The sequence below is a fragment of the Trichosurus vulpecula genome, chromosome 7 (assembly GCF_011100635.1).
Source record: "Trichosurus vulpecula isolate mTriVul1 chromosome 7, mTriVul1.pri, whole genome shotgun sequence".
NCBI classification, from domain to species: Eukaryota; Metazoa; Chordata; class Mammalia; order Diprotodontia; family Phalangeridae; genus Trichosurus; species Trichosurus vulpecula.
The window spans coordinates 183,735,041-183,761,648 of NC_050579.1; the positions used below are offsets into that span (position 1 = coordinate 183,735,041).

At 39.2% G+C, this 26,608-nt stretch overlaps 1 protein-coding gene across 1 annotated transcript in view; it reads left to right on the forward strand.

Annotated features, from left to right (window-relative positions):
* Positions 1-753: 753 nt before the first annotated feature.
* RRAGD (Ras related GTP binding D) overlaps positions 754-26,608 on the forward strand; it is a 60,317-nt gene continuing 34,462 nt past the window's right edge. Inside the window, exons 1-2 of the mRNA XM_036767305.1 lie at positions 754-1,325; positions 22,487-22,782. Of these exons, the coding sequence (XP_036623200.1) occupies positions 1,172-1,325; positions 22,487-22,782 (450 nt within the window). The 5' untranslated portion in view covers positions 754-1,171. The remainder of the gene's footprint in view (positions 1,326-22,486; positions 22,783-26,608) is intronic.

Genomic DNA, 26,608 nt, shown 5'->3' on the forward strand with positions numbered 1-26,608 from the left:
TTCTGACTCCAAGTCCAGCACTTTATCCACTGCACCACCTAAGTGCCCCCAACTTCATTTTACAGAGGAGGAAACTGAGGACCAGAGAGGTTAAACCACTTTCCCATGGTCATGAAAGAAGCCAGTAAGACAACAAGCTTTTATTTAAAACAGCTTACTCTAAGTCAAGAAGGGAGACAATCATTTATTAAGTGCCTATTAAGTACCGGGCACGGTGCTGAGGGCTTTATAAACATTACCTCATTCGATCCTCACTGCCACGCTGGGAGGTAGGTGGGATTAGAACTCTGGTCGCCTAAAAATTCATCAAGACACAGCACTATCGGATGATTTGCGAATTTCCCTTTGGAGCGCTAATCTTTGGGTTTCTAAAGCAATTCTGCTGCCTTGTAGACTAAGTCCTACCGGCTAGGGAGTGGTCGAACTTGTACAGTGCCTGGGTACATCAGCATAAGTCTACAAACAGTGCCTCGGTGCCCGGATATTTGCCAGCCCCCCCTTCCCCCTCCCGCATGCACGAGGGATAACAATGTGAGTGGGGGTGGGGGGGCACTGCGGTGCTTTTTTGCCTTGGTATGAACAGACCAGCACGCGTGTTTGTGGAGCAACCATGTGCAGAAGCTGTAGGGTGTGGGGTCCCCAGCGCATCCACGGGATTGTGGCTCTGTGTGTGTGCAGTGCCCGCGTGTGCCTGCGCCTGTGCGGGCAGCTTGCATGAGTAGTTTTCTATGTGTGCTCGGTTTCCTAGTCCCTGCGCAGAGCTAGTGTGTGTGTGTGTGTGTGTGTGTGTGTGTGTGTGTGTGTGACAATGTGTGTCAGGTGACTCGGGTCACGCAGTCTCTCTCTCTCTCCCTCTCTCTCTCCTCGGGGAGGAACTGCTCGGTTTGAGCTGACTCTCCTTCGCTGGCGGGGCGGGAGGAGGGGGTGCACGGTTGGGCACGGTGGAAAAGTCCTGGACCGGGACCCCAGAGCCCGTGGCGAGGGTGGGGGGAACAGTCTCCGACAGGGCTCCATCACCTCCCTCCTCCCCTCCCCCTCCGGGAGGGGATAAGAAAAGAGAAGGCGAGCGAGCCAATTTAGAAACAGATTGCAGAGCGGCAAGCAAAGAAGAGTTGTGCACTCCCTCCCCTCTCCCCTGCAGCCCACGCTGGTCGGAGGGAGACCCACCGCGATGAGCCAGGTACTTGGGAAGCAGCAGCAGCAGCAACAGCAGCAGCAAGACGAGGAGGAAGAGGAGGAGGAGGATGAACTGGTGGGGCTAGCGGATTATGTGGACGGGCCCGACTCCTCCGACGCGGACCCGGAAAGCGGAGCCGAGGAGGGAGGTATGAGTCTCGATCTACTTTTCTCCCCTTGCCGTCTTTCCTCCTCCATTCCTGTGCTTTTTATTTCCTCCCCCGCGAGCTACCCCGGGCTGCTTCGAAGCGCCCCTCTCCAGTCCCGGCTCCCGGGCGCTGCGCTCTGCCTGGCGCTCTTCATTTTCTGCTGCTCCTCCCCATTCCCCTCCTCTCTTCTCCTCTCCGCCCGCCCCCCTCGCTAGGTTTCTCTTTACTTGACTGGAATAAAAGAAAACGAAGAAAGGAACAGAAGTGTGGGGGTGGGGAGGGGAAAGGAAGCTGGGGATAAAGGGTGGGGGGTGTCCAGGTGTAGGAGGCAGAGCAGGGAAGGAGAGAGACCCCGGAGAGTGTGGTTAAGGGAAAGGGAGGGAGAAAGAGAAAGATCCTTTTTTTTTTTCCTCCTAGAGGAGAAACAATAGCTTTTTGGTACCTTTCAGGTTATTCCATCCCCGAGCACTTTGCTTTGAATGGATGGATGGATGGGACTGGATTTGAGGGGAGGCGGGAAGGAGGAAAGAATAGACTTGGCCCTTGTGTAGGACCTGACCCCTATCCCCCACCCCCACCCCGGTGATACAGATGGTAATGCTGAGGTCAGACGTTGGCGGCTAAAAAAAGGGCAGCAAGAAACAGCGTGACTGTGGCAGGGTCGCTGGTCAGTCTGCAGCTGCGAATGTCAATCCTACAGTCTGCCACTTTTGGGGGGGGGGCGCTGAGAGAGGGCGAGAGTGAGTGTGTGTGTGTTGTCTCTGACTCTACAGCATGGAGGGAAAATTCATCTATATGTATAAACTGAACTAATGCTTTCGTGTGTGTGCGTGAGAGAGAGAGAGAGAGAGAGAGAGAGAGAGAGAGAGAGAGAGAGAGGATATTTGAGTGGCATCCTTGCTTCCCATGTCTCCTGGTGGAGGTAATAGTTACGATCTGTGATCAAAGTCCAAGCCTGTCTGCCTGCTGTGTGATGAGCAGGGTGGTAAAAGGAATGAATTTCTTTTTGGCTGCCGTAAAAGCTCCATCTCCTGTTAAAAGGGGATCAAACTGCTGTAAAACCTTCAAAAAGAATTTTGCATTTTACCCTGAGGCCTAAGGAACTACTCTACAATTCCTAAGATTATTGTTTTTAACTCACCAAGAAGGTTTGGGAGTGGAGGAAGAGCCTTTAATTTTAAGGTCACTTGGAAAGTTCTCCTGGATTGAAAAGGACACTGAAATTCTGTTAAATATGTAACTTCAGTGTGAAATTTATCTGTTAGTAAAGAAGTAGGAACATTTTGTATATTTTGCCCTGAAAAAATTGTACAAAAATGTTTTCTGTAAAGTACTTACTGCAGGGCAAATGTCTTTTTGTGAATGTCTTGGTTTTTAGTAGCTTTATTTTTTTTGAGAGTCCACTAGCAAAGCTATAAACTTTACACAGACAAATAGTTGCTAGGAATTTTTTCCCAAGCACCTTTTCTTGGCAATAATTTTACACATGGTATGTTCTACAAGTATCATTTGTTGTTGTTGTCGTTGTTCAGTCGTGTCCAACTCTTCAAGACCCCATTTGGGGTTTTCTTGGCAAAGATAACCGGGGTGGTTTGCCATTTCCTTCTCCAGCTCATTTTACGGGTGAGGAACTGAGGCAAACAGGGTTAAGTGACTTGCTCAGGGTCACCGAGCTAGTACATTTCTGAGGCCAGATTTGAACTCAAGAAGATGAGTCTTCCTGACTCCAGGCCTGGCATTCTGTCCCCTGTGCCACCTAGCTGTCCACAGGTATCCTTAAATACACACTAAAATCTTGATATAGTAGAATTTGGTATAAATCTGGTCTCTTGTGGAACCCATGATGGAAGAATTTAAGTTATTGATGTGGATACAAACAAAGTTAAAATTAATATTGAGTTGACTTTGTGAAGCCCCTAGTTTACTCTCCAACCTGAAGGTGCCCTGGACTCTCTTCCCCTTATCTTGAGTTACCATAAAACTTCCCCCTTATCCTGGACCATAAAATTCCTTGTCTCCCCCTATCCATAAAGTTTCCTCATCTCTGAATCTCCAACCCCCATTAGAAACCCTAAAATTTACATCAACATTCCACAGGCTGTATAGCTTTTTGTCTATATAAGTTTGGTTCTTTTCTCATATCAGAGCCTTTTATTTAGCTCCTTGCCAAATCTCAGGTCTGTGTACTTTTGCATCAATAAAGCTCCCAATGGCTGCAGAGAAGGTCTAAGTGAATTCTTTCACATTTGAATCTGCTCTCCCAACTCTGACCTCATCATTTTTGATATACTAATGCAATAAAAACTAATAACTGATGTTCAAGTAACATTTTTTGTAAAGTTTTTATATGTCAAAAAAATAGAAAATTACCTTTCATTCTCTTTTACTGTCAATATTGCTGTGACTAAGAGATGAAAGTAGCCTAAAAGAAGTTTTTGAAGTCAGAATACTTTTCAAAGTTTCATGTCCACCAGAGAGGATTATTATGTCTTCTTCATTCGAGTAAACTGGTACACCAGGCCCTTACAGCCTAGTTTAGTATGCTGGTTGTCTGTTTCCTCAGCTCTGCTGGCAATTGGTCCTCTAGTGCTGATCTTGCAGGTCACATTTTGTGGATAAAACTTCTGTCCTTTAGTCTAGTCTCTTGGACTGCTTCCTTTAGTAATTCAATTGTCCTGTGACATCCTTGGACTAATTGCATTTGTTAGCTCCTCTTAGATTCACTAGAGGCACCCTGGAGGCTAAGAATGAGGACTACAGAGATTCAGGAAAGGGGTGTATTAGCACAACACTTGGAATAGTAAACTCATAGTCCGATTCATGGCCCTAAAACCTATCCTTGAATGGGTAGATGCAATACTTTGCTAAAATATAGGACTATATTAGAAAGTAAAAAACAAACAAAAAAATCTAAACCATGATATACAGTTGAATGGACAACCCTTAGAACTTGTTCATCAATATGTTTACCTTTAACAAGATGTAAATGGACAGTGAGCTGGGTTTAGAATTGGTCTGGGGGAGGAGTGTGGGTTGGATTGCTTTTGAGGAAATGGCTTTATGCTTTTAATGACCTCCAGCTTCTCCATGAAACAAGAGGCCTCTTTTTTTTCCTATTAGCATGGGGGTGGGGTGGGGGAATGCTGTTTGCCTGGAGGCATAGAAGACCACAGGACCCAAAGAATTAAAGAGGAAGGTAGCCCAGAGAACAATGCTGAGGCTCATGGATGGGCAGGAGCAGGCTGTAACATATTATCAATGAAGAATTTGCACAGGAGAAGTGGCATAAGAGATGTCATCAGAGAGATGTACGACCAGAGGTAAGCAATCATGTAGCAAGAGTCAGGGTTAAGTGTTAGTGGACAATCCTCGTGCTTCACCAGTATTTGGAAAGGTAGGGAGATTTGATCCCTCTCATTTGGGTGGGTCCCTAGGTGAAAGATTTACCAGATGACAGGGACAAGAGTCCTAAGGGATAAGACTTTGGTGAGTTGTCACTGGAGATCACAAAGAATACTTCTATCAATCAGTCACCGACTTAAAGTGTAGAGAGGGCTGGGGGCTTAGAAAAGAAATCCACCCACCTCTTTGGTAGAGATCTGTTTATTTTGCAATTAACCAAGGATAAGGGTAAGAAGATACTTCCTGAATTTGACTTGGGGGGGAAGGGGAGCCTGAAAATTTAGGCATATAACTTCATAGTGGCAGAATTACATTAATTTAGAGGTGATGCCACTGGTGACTAGGAATAGCAGACACAGGAAAACAGTGGAAATAATCCTCTTCATGGAGTCGGTACCTGGGAACTGTCACGAGGGTTAAACTGTCAGGTAACAGAGTCCTTTTGGTACTTTAAAAGCTGTTGGACTTACCTCAAAGGCTTGTGAGGATTAAATGAAGGAGTGTAAGTAAAGTGCTTTGTGTAACTGTTATACAAATGTCAGCTGAGAGGCGATGCGGTGGAAAAGGCTGGCCTTAAGCCAGGACAACTTGGCTTCAAGCTCTATTTTCGATACATGTTGTGTCACCTTGTACAAGCCACTTGTCCAAGCTCAGTGCTCCCAGTCAATTCTAAAACTACAAATAACAGACAAATTGCCAATCTACATTGGTGGAAGGAGTTTCTACACTGAGAGTTCCCTAGACCAGTGTAGTCACTTTTGTTGTTATTCAGTCATTTCAGCTGTGCCCTACTCTTCATGACCCCATTTGGGGTTTTCTTGGCAAAGATACTAGAATAGTTTGCCACTTACTTCTCCAGCTCATTTTACAAATAAGGAAACTGAGGCAAACAGGGACAAGTAACTTGCCCAGGGTTATAAAGCTTAATAAGTATCTGAGTCTGGATTTGAACTCAGGAAGATGAGTCTTCCTGACTCCAGGCCTGGCACTCTAACCACTGTACCACCTAGCTGCCTATTGTAGTCTTTAGCCAGGAGAAAAATGTCAGCTATCATCATCATCATCATTACTGCTACCATTGCAACATCAGTAATTTTAAATCCTCCCACCATAGGTTCCATGAAACAACAACTTCATGCCAAATTCTGCCTTAGCAAGGTTGTGTCATACATAAAAAAATTTTTGATATCTTAGTGGATTTCCGATTGTTTTTGATGAGGGTAACAGCTCCCAGTTATGCAAATTGCAACTTATCCTTATCTGCCTACCTTGTGCAATTCTTGTTAGGAACCAGTCCTCCTAAAGGATAGGTGTGATCATGTGTCCCTGCCCTTCTCAAGAATCTTCAGTGGCTCCCCATGGCCTCTAGGTTAAAATAAAAATTTCTCTATGACATCTAAAATTCTACTTTGACATCTCAAGTCCTTTGCAATCTTGTTCCAGCCTTTATTTCTAGACTGATTTCATATTACTTCCCTTCACAAACTCTACAATCCAGCCAAATCAATTTATTTGCTGTTCCTCATACATGACATTCTGTTATATCCCCCCCCCCATGCTTAGAATGTTATCCCTCCACACTTTTTTGCAACCCTAGATGCTTCCAAAAGACTTTTTCCTGATTCCTATAATTGTTAGTGCTTTTCTACCTATTGATTTGCATTTATTTTGCATATATTTTATATTAATTAATGTGTAGACCAGGGGTGAGGAACCTGCAGCCTTGAGGCCATATGTGGCCCCATATGTGTGGACTACTAAAAGGGCAGCTAGGTGGCACAATTGAGAGAGTGCCAAGCCTGGAGTCAGGAAGACCTGAGTTCAAATGCAACCTCAGATTCTAGCTATGTGATCCTGGGCAAGTCACTTAACCCTGCTTGCCTCAGTTTCTTCATTTGTAAAATGAATGGGAGAAGGGAATGGCAAGCCACTTCAGTATCTTTGCCAAGAAAACCCTAAATGTGGTCACCAAGAGTCAGATATGACCAAAAAAGGGTTAACAACAACAACAAAGAAGACTAAACCCAGAAGAATGTAAGCTCCTTAAAGTCAGGTACTGTTTCTGTCTTATAACCCCAGGACCTAGCACAGTATTTGACAGTGTTTAATAAACGCTTGTTGGATTGGATTGGATTGGATTGAGTTGAGTCCGTCTTACAAACTCTCCAAAAGGAGATCCACCCAAAGTTCTGTAGCCCTCAAAGATTAAAAAAAAAATCCCTCTCCCAAGATATCAATATTTTTAAAGCTACACTGCTTATCTTTCTTTATTGTGTCTTCTTTCTGCCACAGTTTTCCTGTCGTTCTCTTATCTTCTCCCTTCTTTGCCTTATATTTCTGTCATTAATTGACTGCCTTCCACAAGTTTATTGCCTTAAATCATGCCTTTTTTGACCTTCTCTTCTGCGTTTGCTTTCCCTCCCCTGATTTTGATTTCTATGCCTTATGTTGTTTTCTAATTTTGTCACACTATTTTGACATTCTCCTGAAATCTGCTCTCTCTTCTCACTCTGACTCCAGTGGGAAAGTTGTTGGATATAGTACAGTATCTTTCTTTTCTGCTCTCATTTTAAGATTGACTTGAATGTGACTTTGGAGTTTAGACCCTTAAACAGACTTGGGGAATTGATGTACTTGGTTGAACTCTCCAGTGGCATGCATGTCCTCTACCCAGGAATCCCTGCAAGGTCTTGGCTGCTCACTTGCCAGACTGACATGGGCTAATATTTCATGCCAGGTTTTTGTGTTGGCTGGAAGAGGGGTATACATGTAATTTCAATTTTGGGGCTTTTAGCAATCTCTCAAATTGCTTAAAAACAGAGTACTTCTGACTTTGAAAGGATCCTGTTCTTTCCACAGGTAATCTTGTATTTAGATCAAATTGACTTTTACTGCAAGTAAGCATTTATTAAGTGCCCACTGTATGCTAGACCTTGTGCTAGACTCTGGGGATTCTAAGACAAAAAATGGAAACAGATCTTGCTGCCCTCAAGGAGCTTACATTCTCTTTCTGGGAAAGAGAAATTGCTTAGTGTATCTGACTTCCACTGGCATCTCCTGTAGGAATATTTAAAAAGGGATTCATTTAGAAGAAGACAGAGTTTTATAGCCAGAAGTGGACTCTAAAATCATAATTTCACCCTCATGTTTTATGTTTTTTCTTTCTAAGAAATTTTCACAACAAAAAGTCATGAACTTAGAGCATCAACAAACATGAATATTTCTAATATGCAAAGAACAGAAAAATTCAAAATTGTAAACTGTTGTGTATTGTTTTTAAAATGTACATTAAATTTAACATTACAACAAAACTGCCCTGCTTGTCCATATCCCGTTTTGAACTTCCTTCTGGTCATGACCCTCTCTCTCATTTTTGCAGATGAGGAAACAGGCTCAGAAAGGTCATAGAAACTGAGATTTAGAATTGAAAAGGACCTTAATAATCCAGTCCCCTTATTTTAAAGATATGAAAACTGAGGCATGTGGAGGTAAAGTGATGTGACCAGAATTGCAGAACTAATGAATGTCAGAGGTATGATTTACTAGCATGCATTCCACAGAACCTCACTGCTTCCTTAAGTGAGGTGACTTGCTAAAAGTAAAGGGTGGTTATAGGGGCCTTTTCTTTTTTAATAGGAAGCTAACTCAGAATCCTATATGGTAGCTGTTAATTGAAGTAAAAGGATTCAGAGGTTTTGTCCTTTTTTCCCCCTCCCCTCAGACCCTTCTTCCCTAAACACACACACACACATACACACATCTGGAGAGGTACCTTACTGTTTTTTCTTGCTTAGTGGGGACTTAGCCAGTCAGGACCGCTTTTCCCATGGCTGAATGATTGCACAGTAATCTATTATGGTGAGTGCGACTGATTATCCACTGGCATGCCTGCTGCAAGTTGCCCAGCCAGTTGTCAGACACTACACAGAGGAATGCAGGTTGTGGGTGGACAATGTGATTTTTATTTCCTGTTACCCCTCTTTCACAGGGAAACCTCTGATTCTCTCTGAATCAAGTGCTCCCTACGAAGTTAGGCTCAAAAATGTATTTCACCTGAGAGGACAGCAAAAATTTTTCTGATCAAGGACTGCCCCAGAGTTTTCAAGGCCAGTTCTACTCCTTCTTTTACAGATTTGGTCACCTTTTCCATGTCCTTTCTGGGAAGCCAGACTGAGATAAGGCAGACTTTTTTTTTTCCTGTTCCCTCCCCAGCTAGATAAGACTGCTAGGGAAGTTACTGCAATTAAGGAAGTTTAGGCAAGCCACTAAAATATTCCATTAGATCTAATGACTTTTAGGCAGGCATTTTGACTTTAGGCTGTATTCTACATGCCAAAAAATAATAATAATAACAAGGGCAGGAGTTAAAGCAAAAGAGATAAGAGAAAATAAATTTCCTTCACAAAATTCTTCCAGATCAGTTTCATAGCTTGAGATGGGGACTGTATTCTTCCATATCTGTTTACCAGTTTCCTCATATGTAAAATCAGGGTCTTGGAGTAGGGGCACTCATAAGGTCCTTTCCAGTCCTGAATCTATGATTTGGACTTCCTTTGTTTATACTACAATACATGGTTTTCTTTGTCAAGATTTACGGCTGTGGTTGAATAGGGAGAATGTAAGTTCCCTGAGAGAAAGAATTATTTCATGTTTGTCTTTCAATCTCTAGCACCCAGCACTGCTCCTGATACCACATGGGGCCCTTAATAAATGATTGTTTAGATTGAATTGAATATCTGAAAATTGAAATTTTCAACAGCCTGTTGAAAAGCAGAGACCTCGAGGAGATGAATAGACTGTCTTTGGTGATTTGAAGAGACTAAATCTTTTCTTTGCAGATTCAACCAGAAAGTGATTTTCTTCTTCAGAGAATTTCATTACTGTTAACCAATTCATCTTCTCATTATCCTTTGAAAGTCGCTAAAGATAATTGTCCCTTGGCCTTCTAATAATGGAACTATAGCCCATAGGAAGACTATATTGTAAATAAGGAAGATGGCAAAGATTAGGACAGATGCCTGACTAACCTGAAAGCCCCTTTGTTGAATATGAGGTTCTTTCCCTCCTATTCTGTGACTGCCAGAAATCTATTTAGTGCAGTCTATTCAAGGATAGAGGTGAGGTTGATCTAGCTCGGGATTCCTCCTGACTCCAGGATCCTGGATATTTTTTTAAACATTTTCATACTTTTTTCTTTAAAACATTTTTGATTGATATCTTTTGGATTTACATAGTTTTCATTTCCCAATATGTCCTCGTCTTCTCTTCTATCCATGGAGCCATCCCCTGTAACAGTGAATAAAAGAAAATAGAAATATGGCTCAGCAAAACCAACCCACACATCAACCCAATCTGACAGTATATGCAATGTTTTTGCCTGTAGTCCCCCACCTCTGCAAAGAAGAGAGGGAGGTTTTGTAAACAACAACAGTGACAACAAAAAGAGGTAAATAGATATTCAAAGCAGCTAAGTGATTTGACAAAGCTTGAAGTGTGTGTGTGTGTGTGTGTGTGTGTGTGTGTGCGCGCGCACGTGTATTCACAGGCTTTGGGCTCACTTTACCAAATAACATTCACACTAGCAGCTATGGTCCCCAGAATTCAGTTACCTCCCCTCTTAGGATTCTTGGGGTAACCCTAAGTGGTTAAGGAGATTGTATTTCTAATATTAAAATCCTTATGAGCCCCCGCATTGGTTATTAGTTGGTGTCAATTAGCCAGTCAGACTTTTAGAAACAGGTGTTTACTAAGGTGCTGTAGTAAGAATCGTTCAACAAATGTTCTCAAACAACCCCTTCCAGGGTAGCTAGATGGCGCAGTGAGTAGTGCAATGGCCCTGGAGTCAGGAGGACCTGAGTTCAAATGTGGCCTCAGACACTTGACATACTTACTAGCTGTGTGACCTTGGTCAAGTCACTTAACCCCAATTGCCCTGCCTTCCCCCTCCAAAAAACAAAAACAAACGACCCCTTCCTCCCACGAAAATAAAATAAAACCTGGAACACACAGCCACAAGTACATATAAAGTTCAGGCGGAAATGGACTCAGGCTTACAGAACTCATGTGGCAAAGGGATAAACTTGCAACTTCTGATTATTAGAACCAGAAAAGTTCTTTTCTTTTCAGCATTCTTTTTTTTATTGCTATCATTAGGGGTTTTTTAAATTTATTTTTAGTTTTTAACATTTGCTTTTATAAAGATTTTGAGTTCTAAATTCCCCCCCCCCTCCACTCCCACTTCCCCAAGACAGCATGCAATCTGATATAGGCTATACATGTATGATCATATTAAACCTATTTCCACATTAGTCATGTTGTGAAGGAAGAAGCAGAACAAAAGGGAAAAACCATGAGAAAGAAAAAAAACCAAAAAACAGCAACAAAAGAAAGACAATAGTATGCTTCAATAAAGTTCTTTTCTCCCTTCATGGAGTCTTAATGAAATCCTCCTTCATAAAAAAGCATGGTATGACATTCTGCTGGGCTCCTTATAGAATCTTGGAGCTGCCTTTTCTCAGTGTGCCTAATTTGTCTTCTGCTCCCAGTCAACATGCAGCTCTCTGCATCTATCAGGGACCCTGATAGGATGCTTTTTGGAAGTTCTAAATCTTTCATTCTTTTGAGGTTTTCAAGGTCTTTCTCTGGTTAAGAACAGGGTAGGGAAGAGACTGAGACTCTCTCACCTCCCTGTCCCGTGCCCCAAATGATTCCTTTTCAGGGGTTTGGTACAATTATTTCCACTACAGAGTCACTATTGATGGTCAGGTTCTGAACTGGCTGGATATTTTTATGCAAGCCCCATAGGACATGACTGAGTCCCTTCAGCCAGTCCCAATATATATATATTTGTGTGTGTGTGTGTGTGTGTAATGTCATTTCATTTCATCCAATGACTTTCATTCTCTCAAAATTAGGACTTTTATCCAAATAGTCCAAAGAAGGACTTTTGTCACCTAATTTATGCCTTTGGTTGATTGATTCACTGCAGTATTTTTAAGGACTAAAGTTACTTTATGTGGGGTGGGGTGATTAATTCATTAATTCAGTCAACCCACATTCTTACAAATGTGCAGCATGCTTCAGTAGAGGAGAACATCTTTTCCTTTAAGATAGAATTTTTAGTAATAAACCATCAGACACATTCTTGGCCTTTGAGTTTTCAGTTTTAAACCCTTAGAAACTTTCACAGTTTTGCTATTAGAATGTAGGAAATGTAGTGTAGTCGATAGAAAAAACAGTAACAGATTGTGTTCTTGGCTCTGACTTTTGACTTGACTTGACTTTGAGCAAATCACAGAATCAGAACTGGAAACCCAACCAGATGCTTTTAGGCAAGTAAGTGGATATTAAAACAGAAGATTAAATATCTTCTATCAAGGTGCTTCTTCATAGTAATTGAGGGAGGGAGAGAGGACACTCTCGCACTCCCCCCCCCACTGCCCATATACATCTTTTTCTTTTTTCTATCTTTGCTCTTTCCTTCCTCTCCCTCTTCCTTTCCTGTTCCTCCCCTCCCTTGCATTCTTGTCCTACTATTCCCTCTTTTCCCTTTCCTTTCTCTTTCTTCTCTTCCTAGGGCTCATTCATTAATTCATTCATTCCACAAACACTGAAGTACCTTCTGTGTAAAAAACACTACTAGGAACTGGAGTAGACACAAAGTTTATTCTAAAAAATAGTCAAAAGCTTCTATAAAACTAATGCAAGAGAGAGATAAGACAGATGAAGACAATGCAAAATATTATGTAAATGCACTAGAGCATTAGAAAAAAAGTATGGTGTGAGATTTGAGGGAGGGAAGACCACTTGAATGGCAATTTTTTTCTTTATAGAAATAAATTTATTTTATTTGTGTATAAAATATAATTTTATTGTCTTTATATCACCAATATTTCCCACTGTTTTCTTTCTCCCATCCCTTTCCAGAGAGCCATACCTCATAATAAAGTACAAATGAAGGAAGGGAAAAAAGTTCTGGAAAACTTAAGTAACATCAAAAAAGTCTAACATGATAGTCAGTATTTCATACCCATTGTCCTTCCACAGTGCAAAGTCATCTTCTCATACCTCTACATTGAGACCAGGCTCAATCATTATCATTTCACAATATTCAACTTCAGTTATTTTGTATTGTTGTATGGGGAGCTAGGTGGTAAAGTGGATAGGGTACCAGACCTGGAGTTTGGAAGATTTCACACTTAACCAGCCATGTGAGCTTGGGCAAGTCACTTAACCCTGTTTGCCTCAGTTTCCCTATTGGTAAATTGAGCTGGAGGAAGAAATGGCAAACCACTCCAGTATCTTCACTAAGAAAACCCCAAATGGGGTCATGAAAGGTTGGACACCAGTGAAATGACTAAACAAAGTTATTATGTTTATTGCTTTTTCTGATTCTGCTTACTTTACTCCATATAAGTTGATATAAGTTGTTTCCATGTTTCTCTGTATTTATCATGTTCTAAGTGTCTTATTGCTTAGCAATATTCCATTACTTTCATGTATCACAATTTGTTTAGCCATTACTCGATTGATGAGCATCTAGTTTGTTTCTAGTCCTCTGCTACCACAAACAGTGTTGCTTTAAATAGTTTGGTGTATTTGGGATCTTTCTTTTTATCACTAACCTTAGGATATATGCTTAGCAGCGGAATCTCTGGGTTGAAGAGTATGGACCTTTTAGTCGCTTTATTTGCATAATCCCAGATATCTTTTCAGAATGGTTATACCACTCCACAGCTCCACCAACAATGCATTACTGGGCCTGTTTTTCCATAATCCCTCCAACACTGACTATTTTCATCTTTTGTCATCTTTGCCAATTTGCTTGGTATAAAATGAAACCTCAGTATCGTTTTGATTTACATTTCTTTTATTAGTGATTTGAAGCATTCTTTCATAGGATAGTTAATAATTTGCGCTTCTTTTGAGGAACATTTGTTCGTATCTTTTGGCCACTTACCTATTGGGGAATGACCTTTGCTCTGAAATATTTCTTTTAGTTGTCTATATATCTTGGATATCAGACACTTAATAAAGATAATTAATACAAACATTTTTTCCTAGTAATCACTTCCTTTATCCCAGTTGCATTAATTTTATAGGCACAAAAGCTTTTTCAATTCCATGTAATCAAAATTATCGATTTAATCTTCTATAATTGCCTTTATCCCAGACAAGTCTTTCCAGGTCTCTGGGCAGATATTGCCTTTCCCTCTGAGATTGTCTTATGTCTACTTTGTATCTATCTCATTTGTCACAGGTTTGTCTACTTTGTATCTATCTCATTTGTAACTAGTTGTTTTTGTTTACTTTGTATCTGTCTTATTCATAACTAGTTACTTTTGTCTACTTTATATATTTATCATTTGTAACTAGTTTTTGTCTACTTCCTATCTATCTCATTTGTAAGTAGTTGTTTTGTTTACTTTGTATCTACCTCATTTATAACTAGTTTTTTGTCTACTTTGTATCTATCTCATTTGTAACTAGTTATTTTTGTCTGCTTTGCATCTATCTCATTTGTAACTAGTTATTTTTGAGATTGTCTCTCTCTTCAGAGCTCCTGGAGGGCAGGGACTATTTTTATCTTTCTAATCCCAGTGTTTAGTACAGTGCCTGGTACATCATAAGTGCTTAGTAAATATTTGTGGACTGTTTGCTGATAAGGATTCACCCCTACCCATAATGGAGAAAGATATTATGATCTGCTTCTCTTACAGATTTTTTATAGTATGATCTTTAATGTCCAGGTCACATTCATTTTGAGTTTTTGGAATGTTGTGTAAAACAGTTGGGCTAAGCCTAATTTGGGCCAGATTGCAGATAGGGAATTCTTTCTTAGGTAATTTTATGTTTGGGAGTTTATTGAACTATGGGTTGTTGAATTCAATTATTTCTGATTCATCTTTGTCTAGTTTGTTCCATAGATCTACATTTCTGTTTTTTAACCAATACCAAATGGTTTTTTTCATGATTGCTACTTTATAATATAGTGTGAGATCTGGAAGTACATTGTTCCTTTCATTCCTGCCTTTTAAAAATTATTCGCTTGTTCCTTTTATTTCCATTATTCCTACCTTTGTCATTATCAGCAATTGTTAATTGATCTAAGGAATTACTGATAACCAAGAGATTTTAACTACCTTCAAGGGTTGAATGAATCACCATAGTCAAAGAACAGAAGACCTTCTTGGAGTTGTACTTTTTGATTGGTAGGCATAAAAATAAGAGACATGTGAGTAGAAATCTCCAACAATGTTTTTCTTCCTTTCTCCAGGCCACAGAATCAAGTACACAAAAACTTTAGCTGTAGGTCACTCAAGCAAAGAGAAAAAAATTGATGGGAAGAGAATTCCTTGCTACAGTAGGACAGACCACTGTTTGTTTTTACTGTCTGTCACATTTCCTCTGCGTGAAGTGAATTTTTAGCATTAAAGTAGAAACATGGCCCCAATGGCACCAGCACCACCACCACCAACCCTAATCAGCAGGAAGGCAAGACAGCTTAGCCAAAGCAGCAAGGTGTCCCAAGGAAGAGACAGGAAATGGAATGAGCAAAGTGGAAGAGACCCTCACCATCACAAAATGATTCTATTTTCCCTCAGGCAGAGACAGATGCCCTAGAACCCATGTCTAAGAGCTTCACCTTTGAGGAGTAGCATCCCTCTAAGACAGACAGGCCCTGTCTGTAGCCTGACCCACCATTTTCCAGGAACTGCCTTTGTTCATCCTGAAGCCCCATCCTTTTTAGTAGCCACAGGTATTGATGACCCAGAAAAAAAAAAACTCATTACCAATGTCCTTGGCACCCTCTCGCTGTATCTTCTGGACCACTAGGCCTAACTCTGCATTCTCTGGTCCAGTGGAGATCAAGCTTTTCTGATTACATACCCTTATTAGTAAAAATATTTCAGTGTGAACTCCCAATATGTATATGTATATGTGTGTATCTAAAAATGTGTGTGTGTACACACACACACAAACACACACATCTTTTTATAACTGGGATTTTGAGATTTAGTGGTTTCATTTCCTTTTCTACATAAATCCCTGTCTATATTCCCATTAAGAAACAGATTCTTTTCAGAGATTCAAGGCTGCTCAAACTCTGATGGGCAATATCTTATACACCCCTGTAGCTAATAAATATTTATTGAGGACCATCTGTCTATGCAGCACCAGGGTCAATCATAGCAAATCGTCAAATGAATTTTATAGGAACTTGAAACTGGTTGCTTGAAGACTGAAGAAAGTTTGGGGCTACCTTGACCTAGAATACTTGAAGAACATTGGATATCATGGATGACTTTAAATGTTTTTAATGGCATTCCAACAAGGAAGCTTCCATGTGTATAATCGAGCAATGAGATTTGTAAATTAGATCAATATCTATTTTATTTAATGTGAGAAAAGTGAATTTGCATATGTCCAGCATAGACCAAATGAGATTGACTTTTTTTTTGTTTTTTTTTGTCAGGGTAATTGGGGTTGTGACTTGCCCAAGGTCACACAGTTAGTAAGTGTGTCAAGTGTCTGAGATTGGATTTGAACTCAGGTCCTCCTGACTCCAGGGCCAGTGCTCTACTCACTGTGCCACCTAGCTGTCCCGAGATTGACTTTTATTAATGATATTCTGGTCTTATCATTTCCCAGTGTGGTGGTAAAATGCTAGATCTTAAGATGAGTCCTAGGTTCAAATCCTCTTCTACTTACTACTTGTGTAACATTGTAGAATTTACTTAACCTTCTTGGTCTCTAGTTTTTCATTGATAAGTTAAAAGGATTAGAGTCAATGATCTCTAAAGTTATTGTTGCTATTCAGTCATGTCTGACTCTTCATGACCCCATGAACCAAAGCATGCTAGGCCCTTCTGTCTTCCATTATCTCCCAAAGTCTGTCCAAGCTCATGTTCATTGCTTCCATGACACTATCCAACTCATCTTCTGCCATCCCCTTTTCCTTTTGCCTTCAATCTTTCCCAACATCAGGGTCTTTACTAATGAGTCGTATTTTCTTATCATATGGACAAAGTATTTGTCTATCCAAGGAGTAGTCTGAATGAATTAAATGTTGACTGATATGATCTCATAGCTGTCTAAAGGACTCTCAAAAGTCTTCTCGACCATCACAATTTGAAAGTGTTGATCCTGTGGCATTCAGCTTTCCTTATAGTTCAGATCTCACAGCCATACATTACTATTGGAAGAAACATACCTTTGACTGTACAGAACTTTTTTAGCAAGGTGATGTCTCTGCTTTTTAGTATGCTATCCAGATTTGCCGTACTTTCCTTCCAAGGAAAAAGCGTCTTTTAATTTCATAGCGGCAGATGCTGTCTGCAGTGATCTTTGAGCCCAAGAATATAAAATTAAACACTACTTCCATTTCTTTTCCCTCTGTTCACCAGGAAGTGATGGAACCAGTGGCCATGATCTTAGTTTTTTAATGTTAAACTTCAAGCCAGCTTTTATACTCTTCTCTTTCACCTTCATCAAGAGGATTCTAAATTCTTCTTCACTCTCTGCCATCAGAGTGGTATATTGTTTGCATATCTGAGATTATTGATATTTCTCCTGGCAATCTCGATTACTACAGTGGTTTGCCACTTCCTTCTCCAGTTCATTTTACAGATGAGGAAACTGAGGCAAACAGGGTTAAAATGACTTGCCCAAGGTTACACAGCTTGTGAGTGTTTGAGACCAGATGTGAACTCAAGAAGATGAGTCTTCCTAACTCCAGGCTGGGCTCTCTAGCTGCCTTTGTAACTTAGCCCCCTATCTTTCCAGTCTTCTTAGACCTTAATTCCTTCTCTATATATTCTTTGACCCAGTGATTCTGGCCTCTTGGCTTTTCCACAAACAAGAAGTTATCTCTAGTCTCTGGACATTTTCTCTGGCCATCCCCTATACCTGGAATGCTCTCCATCCTTTCCTCTGCCTGTTGACCTCCCTGGCTTCCTTTAAGCTCCATCTAGAATCCCATCTTTTACAGGAAGCCTTTTCCAACCCTTCTTAATTCTAGTTCCCTTCCCTCTGTTAATTACTTACTATTTTTCTTGTATATAGCTTGCTTTGTACATACTTGTTTTTATGCTGTCTCCCCATTAAATTACAAGTTCCTTGAGGTCAGGGACTGTATTTTGCCTCTTTTTGTATATCTAGCACTTAGCATATTGCCTAGCACATAGTAGGTTTTCAGCTAAGCTCAGGTGTAAAGAGAAAGTGGCAGATTTTCAGTGATGTTAGCATCTTTGGAGTTTCACTGGCAAATCTCATCTTCATTTATTAAAAAAGGATAAATACTGGCTTAATCTGCCAATCATTCCTTTTCTGTTTCACATGATTATGGCTTGTCCTCCTTCCTCCCTGTCAGTTCACTATGCTGTTGATGTATAGCTTGTAGTGGCTTGATGTGAGTGAATACCATAAACTCAGGGCTGGAAGTGAGAGGAAGAAAAGGGAAGTGGGAGATCTCATGTACTATTTCAGTTGAAGAAATAAGGAAACAGGATGCTTTAAGTAGTAGGCATGATCCTTTTAGGCAAGATTTGCTAAACTTTAGTATTATGAATTTAGGTCTTCCTGAAAAGGAATGATTTGCTGATATCATACCTTAGGCGCTCTGCCAAATGCCACATGTCATAAACACGGACCCTGCAAATCAGCTTGTATACCTTGAGTTTAGCAGTGTCCCAGGTGCCTGCTCCTTTTAAAAATTTTTCTCTTTCTTTTAATTCTGGCTTCTTCCAAAATAGCACAGAAGGATAAGGGGGAGAGGAGAGATTGTTACTCACAAGAAAATAATCTGTAGAAATCACATCTTTATGATAAACTCTTAATCAATATTTAATTAAAATATTAAATATTTAATGTTTTCCTTTTTAAGTTGAAATGAGAATTATTCAAGAAACATCAATCTTTGAAATGAGTTATTTTATAGGAAATTTGTTTTTTCATATTTTTGTTTTTATTTTTCTTATTTTCATTTTAACTTATCAGTCCATTAGTTAATAATCATCTATTAAATGCATACTATATGCCAGGTGCTGTGCTGGGACCAGAAGTCACAGATGCAGGATTCAGCATTGACCTCCTTCCTTCCTGAACCCAACACACTTATCAGGCACCTTGTTCTTTTTGAAAGAATTTTAAAATTCCAAAATTAATATAAAAAGAGCATTTTTATACATAGAACACAAAAAGAATTCTATATCACTTGCATTTTTAAAAATGTATAATAAAATTCTACATGTTACTTTCAGTTATTCCTTTTGACCTGTTCTCTTCAGTGCATTTTTAAAATGTTGCATTGGACCCCTTTTTTTGCTGTAACTGTTACTAGCTCCTGCTCCTCTCTTCTTACCCTCCCCCCATTTAATCTAGAATAAAAAAGGAGGGGAGTTTGTAACTAGTGATAGTAAAGCAAAACAAATCCACACTGTGGCTGTGTCCAAAAATTCATGACTGTAACTTGTATCTATCACTTCTCTGTTAGGGGATGGTTAATGCATCATTCTAAGTTTCCTGGAGATAGTTTTGATCAGAGCTTTTACATCCTTCAGAATTGCTTTTCTTAACTGTGTTGTCTTTCTATTTATACATATATGTTTTTAATGCTGAAGGAATGCCTAATAATTGGGGTTTTGGTTTTCTTTCTTATGGTTTCTCCCATTCATTATAATTCTTCTATACAACATGACTGTTGTGAAAATATGTTTAATAGGAATATATGTGTAGATCCTATGTCAGACTGCAGGCCATCTTGGGGAGGAAGGAGGGAGGGAGGGGGAGCAAATTAAAAGGTATAGAAATGAATGTTGAAAACCAAAAACACATAAATTAACTAATAAAAATTTTTAAAAATTTAAAAAAGTTTTCTTCCTATCCTGCTATACTCTATATTGATCTTTTTATATAGTGAACAAATATGGTCAGAAAGGCTGCTTCAGAGCAGAGGGGTAGTATAATCATAAAGTTTAAAACTAACATAAATCCCTTAAAGTCAAATTTTTATTCTAAATTCAAATTTCATTTTATTTTCAAATCTGTGTTCCCTTCCCCCACCTCTGGCCTCCTCATTGAGAAAGCAAGAAAAATATAACCTGATACAAATGTGTAGTCAAGTAAAAGACTCCCCTTATTGTCCCTGCCCCACCCCAAAATTAATATGCCTCAATTTGCACTCTGAGTCTCCATCTGGAAGTGGGTAACATGTTTCATCATGACTCCTTTGGAATTGTGATTGATTATTGTATTGATCAGAATCCCTAAGTCTTTCATTATTCATCTTTACAATACTATTGTTATTGTACTCTAGTTCTGCTCACTTCGTGTTGCATCAGTTCATACAGTTCATTGTATTGATCAGTTACTAAGTCTTTCAGAGTTTATTATCTTTATGTTATTGCTGTTACTATGTAGATTGTTCTCCTGGTTCTGCTCATTTCACTTTGCATCAGTTCGTACAGGTCTTCCCAGATCTTTTTGGAACTATCCCCTTTATCATTTCTTATGGCATAGTAATATTCCATCACATTTATGTACCATACTCGTTCAGCCATTCCCCAATTATTAGGCATCCCTTCGGTTTACAATTCTTTGCCACTATAAAAAGAGATGCTATATATACATACACACACATGCATATACACACACATACACATATAAAATATATAATATAGCACTAAAAAGTTATATGTATATATTTCATACAGGAGACCTTTCCTTCTTTCTCTGATCTCTTTGTAGTATAGGCCTAGTAGCAGTATTGTTGGGTGAAAGGATATGCACAGTTCAGTAATTTTTTGGGCATACTTCCAAATTACTTTTCTGGATGGTTGAACCAGTTTACAATTCCACCAACAGTGCATTAATGTTCACATTTCCATAACCTCCTCCAACCTGTCATTTTCCCTTTTTTTTTGGTCATACTCTGCCAATCTCATGGATTTGAGGAAATACCTCAGAGTTGTTTTAATTTGAATTTCTATAATTAGTGATATAAAGCATTTTTATATGACTTTTGATAGCTTGTATTTCTTCTCCTAAAAAGTGTCTATTCATAGCCTTCGAAGTATAGGTAAATGAATCCAGCACAGCTGGAGCCCTGTCTCTTTATGTTCCTGCCTCCTAATCTTTATTTGATAATTGAGCCAAACCAGAGAAGTCCTAATAGAAGATTACTGAAATCAGTGATATAATGGTGTTGGGGAATGTTTCTCAACTCAAGAAATAGTGGATTAAGAATATTTGGATTCTCTGCTGTGGGTTGTTCCATGTTGTGAAATCAAGAAACTGAGCCTGTCCTGGTGGTTCATTTTGTATAAGGGTGGGAGAAATAGGACATAGAAGGGGAAGGTCAGTTTTTGAAGTTTATACATTTTAAGAAGTAAGGATCTTTGGTAGTAAATGTTTTCCAGCTCAGTAAAAATGTTCTATGTAGTTGGTAAAATAGAACATAGGCGACATGTACCTGGAGGACGATCTTCATCTCCAAAATTTGCCTCTGTGCTCTAAGTAAGATTGCCAACCTTCAAGCCCATTTGAAGGCACTTGTTTATAGTCCTCTTCGTTACTGGTAACTTTCCATCAGAATGTGAGCTTCTTGAGAGCAGGGATTATTTTTTTTTGGCCTTTATTTGTATCTTCAGTACTTACTAGCACAGAGCTTGGCACTCAGAAAGCACATAACAAATGCTTGTAGACTGACTGACTGATTGACTTACTCTATGGTGACCTTCCATCTACTCTGCATGTATCTTATTTATGCTATTTATCTTCTCATTAGAATGTAAGCTCTTTGGGCAGGCACTGTGTTTTCTTTTTCTTTGTATCCCCAGCACTTGGCACAGTGCCTGAGTGCTTGGTATTAGTATTGCTTGCTGCCTGCCAAAAGAAGACTTTGTTGACTGACTAATTTCAAGGTGGCCATCCATCTTTTCTGCTTATATCTTGTATGCATCTATGTATATACATGTTGTCTTCTTCATTAGAATGTAATGTTTTTGAGAGCTGGGACTGATGACTTTTTCTTTGTGTTCCCTGTGTTTTGTACAGTATCTGGCACATAGTAAATATTTAATAAATGCTTGTTGATTGATAAACATTGGCTAAAAATCTACAGGGTCATGGACAGTGGCTAATGATCAATTATGGCATCTCTTGCATATGTAGCTAAGACTGTTTTGAGGGTCTAAAACACAAATGTGAAATAAATACAAAGGGCTTAGGTTTTGTTTCAACCACAACCTTACATTTCCCTGAACAAGATATGCTATTCTCGGCTTTTGACATTTTTTCTGGCTTTCCCTCATGCCTGGAATGCTTGTTTATACAAATGTGTTTGCATATTGTTTCCTCCATTAGATTATGAGCACCTCAAGAGCTGAGATTGGTCTTTTATTGTGCCTGGCACATAGTAGACACTTAATAAATGCTTACTGACTGAATGATTATTTGCAAGCCATTTTTAATTAATGTGCCAGATTCTCTAACTATGAAAAAAGGAATACTAATGCAAAATGCCATCTTTTTGAGACACGGATGTGGTAAGAATGAATGAGGCAATATTTGAAAGGCATTTTGGATATTAGTTCAAAGCAGCAAACATGGTCAATCTTAGCATAGCATTCTTAGTGTTCAGAGAAACCAAAGTAGGAAAGAATGGGACTCATGAATCACATTTGAAATGGAAGTGAAACTCTTCTAATTAACCACTGTGAAAGTATCTCACTCTCATTTTTATTTTGTGGTTTCTTCAGTTCTGGACTTCAGCGATCCCTTCAGTACTGAAGTGAAGCCAAGGATTCTGCTTATGGGACTGAGGAGAAGTGGCAAATCTTCTATTCAGAAAGTCGTCTTTCACAAAATGTCACCCAACGAAACCCTATTCTTGGAGAGCACTAATAAGATATGCCGAGAAGATGTCTCCAACAGTTCCTTTGTTAACTTTCAGATTTGGGATTTTCCAGGTCAAATTGACTTTTTTGACCCCACGTTTGACTATGAGATGATCTTCAGGGGCACAGGAGCACTGATATTTGTTATCGATTCCCAGGTAAAGTTAAAGATCTAAGGTCAGCACTCAGAGCCATAACTAGGTTAGGATAACTGGGGCTTTGCTCCAAGGTACCAGACTGAGAGGGTACGGAAAGCATTTTTCAGTTCATAAGCATTGTAGAAACAATAGGGCTTAGCTTTAGTGCCTCATTATCAAGATTTATATACAATAGGAAGGTATCAGATATCCCACTTCCTCTCCTCTACCGAATCCCAGGTGAGTTACTCCCCAAGCTGGCACCATCCTGATGCCTACCTTGTCTTATCAGTGTTCTCCCTAACAATATCCTGCTTGTATAGTTGATTTGAGAATGTGTTTCCTGCCACTTGCCCTGGGTTTAGTTTGTGATGTCTCAGGTACAAAAATGCCAACTTACAGGTCTGTCAGAGCTGCATGTTAACCTATGAGCAGGCTATACCACCCCACTTCCAGATGGAGTACATTCTAAAAGTTAAATTTGAATTTGGTGCCTTAGAATCCAGAATGCATTTTTCAATTGAATAATATAATAAATAGCCCACAAAAGCCCACTCTATTAAGATGGATTGAAATATAGTATTATGTCTTGGCAAACAAGGTGACAACTATTTTTGATACAGCAGATACTGCACTCAAACATCACCCCCACCAAATTATATTTCCCAAAACATGTCATCCCCCCCAACACACACACACACAGACACACACACACACACAGACACACACACACACACACAGACACACAGACACACACATACACAGAGTACATTCCTTAAACATGTCACTATACATTTTCCCTTTTCAGATAGGATATGTGTTTTGGTTCCATTTTCTGAGTAAACTAAGCTAAGATGTTTGTTAATGGCTATCACCTAATAAGCCTTAGAGGTTATCTAGTTCCGTTTAAACAAGGATTCTTGAAAACATAATGCCTTAACTAAGAATCACCAAGGGTTTCAGTTACCTTAGGTTACATTAGGGTTGCTTCATTCCATCCCTGGAAAGTCCTACTGTGTTGCTCATTAGGATGTGGCAAGGAATCTTCTGGGATTTTGAAAACTGTACCAGGACAGTATGTATTCTGGTAGGTTATATCATGCATGGTTCCTGCAATGCTGTGGCTAAAAAATTCATCCCCAAGTGGCTGGTCTACTGTTAAAGAGCCCCTCCCCACTCTGAAACTGAGCCCCAGGAAAAAAAAAAAGTTGTCATCTCTCATGGCAACCCATGAAACAAAGAAAAATACAAAATGGTCCCTTGCCAGCCCCCTTCTTCTATAGGGACAGTGACAGAATGGCAGAAAAGAAGACTGAGAGGACTAAGATTCCAGTTGTTAGGCCATCTATAAATGTTAATTCAGTAGTTGACAAAGTAAATGTGAGCTTAGTGTCCAACAGTGGACTGGAGACACTGAATCTAATTAATCTTGAAATTCTCTGTATAAACGAAACCAAAAGACAAAAAGAAATTGCAGCTAAAGGGACAGATGGCTCACAGGTACTCCTTGGAGAGGTAGTGTTTGGAGTTGGCTTGATTGTGCACTCAAAGACAAAAAAAAATTCATGGGACATTTGGGCATCTGTACTGTAGTGTTCATGACAAGTATTTGCTAAAAGACCCCCCCACAAATAATTGCAGTTTATGCATGAACATCTGTCACAAAAGATCAGGATGTAGAGAAATTCTGTGAAAAAACTAGAAATGATTCTCCTAATTAGATTAACATATACTTTAGTACTAGGTAGCTTCAATGAAAACATGGGCATAGGAGAGGATGGTGAAAATTATCCTGGAAAATAGTCTCAGGTGAAAGGTTTCAAGACAACCCAAAAGCATCATACTCATATAACATGAATATATTAGGAAAACAGTTGGGAGATACCGGATATGGCAGGAACAAAATAATAAACAAAAGTAATTATATTTTATTAAAGAAAGAATTTCTAATTGAGGTGGGAATCATTCCCAATAAGCTGTTTGTGTTTGATCAGACCAGCTGATAAACATTTACTAAGTATTTACTATGTTTCAGGCATTGTGGCCACCAACTAACTTGTTAGAGCCTAGATCAAAATTGATAAACATCTAGAGGATGAAAAATGAGAGAAAAAAAGGCATGGTATGCAATTAAAATATTTACTGCTTGACCTATTTAAAAGGTTGTTAATGACAAAGAATGAGAAGTAGAGGAAGAAGCAGACATCAATACAGTTTTAACCATTTCCTGAAGTTTAGTTGACACAAATTATTTGCCAGAATGAAGAGATCAAAAGAGCCTAGGTTGCATCTTAGCCAGCAAGCATTTGGTTTCTTTAATAAGAAGAAAGCTATTGCAACCAGAGGCAACACCAGTTTAAAATATAAACTAATTCATTGAATTTAATAGATAAGGTGTGGAAAATTATCACTAGCATTGTTTCACAAAAGTGAGAAACAGTGGAGGGATAAACAAGTTTAAAGAAATTTGGTGAGAACTCAAAATAAAAAAAGTAATCTCATAGGCATTTAAGGATAGAACTGCAAGAAAGACAACAGACAAAATATGGAAAAGATCTGTAAACATTTTTGTAATAAACTTTTCCCCTTGTCGATGACAGTACAGCAAGCCACATTTGGACTCCAGCATCACAATCTTGGGTGAATTGCTCGAGGAAGTGGAACTGATACTAAAGACAACATAGATAGGAAAAGTAATGAGACTAAACTGAAAAAGTAAAAGTTTTAAGGTCGTTGGGAGATTGACTCTCAAAGTGTATAAAGAATGGAGGATGTCGAAAGTATGGGAAAAAATCTCAAAAAATCTCAAAAATCTACCAAAATGCAATGAAGGGACTATTATCTACCAAAATGCAATGAAGGGACTATTAATAGCTTTTATGTTAGGCACTCCATATGTCTACATAACAGTATTATCCTGAAAATAATCTACATAAGCATTGAAGACATATTGGATGAACGTATAGCAAGCTTTCACAGCAAACCACATCTCTACAATCATAATTGACTGAAAGGATCAGATCACAAGATCCCACTGTGCTTATTTGCTCACTACAAAAAAAATGACTCTTCTCCAATATGATGTTTTCCATGTTCATGTCATGATCACACAAGATTCCTTAAAATATGTAACAACATATATAACTGTTCAATGACTATCTGATTAGTAATATCAAACTTCAAGGACATGCTTGATGAAGATATGGCAAGCTTTCATGAGTGACATTCCACATAGACATATCACAATTGATTAAACAGACACAATCATAATTGATTAAAAGGGTCAGATATAGTATAAGATCCCACTGTGCTTATTATGTGAAGACTACAAAAAATAAGACACTTCTCCAATATGGTGCCTCCCATATACATGTCATGATCATACAAGAAACAACATATATATAGTTGTATATAGTAGCTATTCAATGGCTGATTAGTAATATCAAGCAAAGTTATATGAGGTTTCTGTATGTTCACCAAAGACATTTGACACTGTCATGAGGCATCCTTCATGGACATCATGGACTCAGAATTGAGTCCAAATCAAAGAGGGATTCACTGTAAACCTCTAGATGTTCTTGTTTGTAGGTGACATTTTCCTGATTGTTTCAAGTGCCAGACACTGCAGAGCCTACTAAATGAAATCCACAATGAATCAAAAGAATTCAACCTAAGTATATACCAGGAAGAATCAAGTGGATCAGAATTTTTAGTGTCTAGACTGTGATGTGCAGTTGGATGGACAACCAGAGATGTGGTCATTAGTATACATACATACATATATGTGTGTGTGTGTGTGTGTGTGTGTGTGTGTGTATGTTAGATAGGCACTTCAGATGGACAGTGG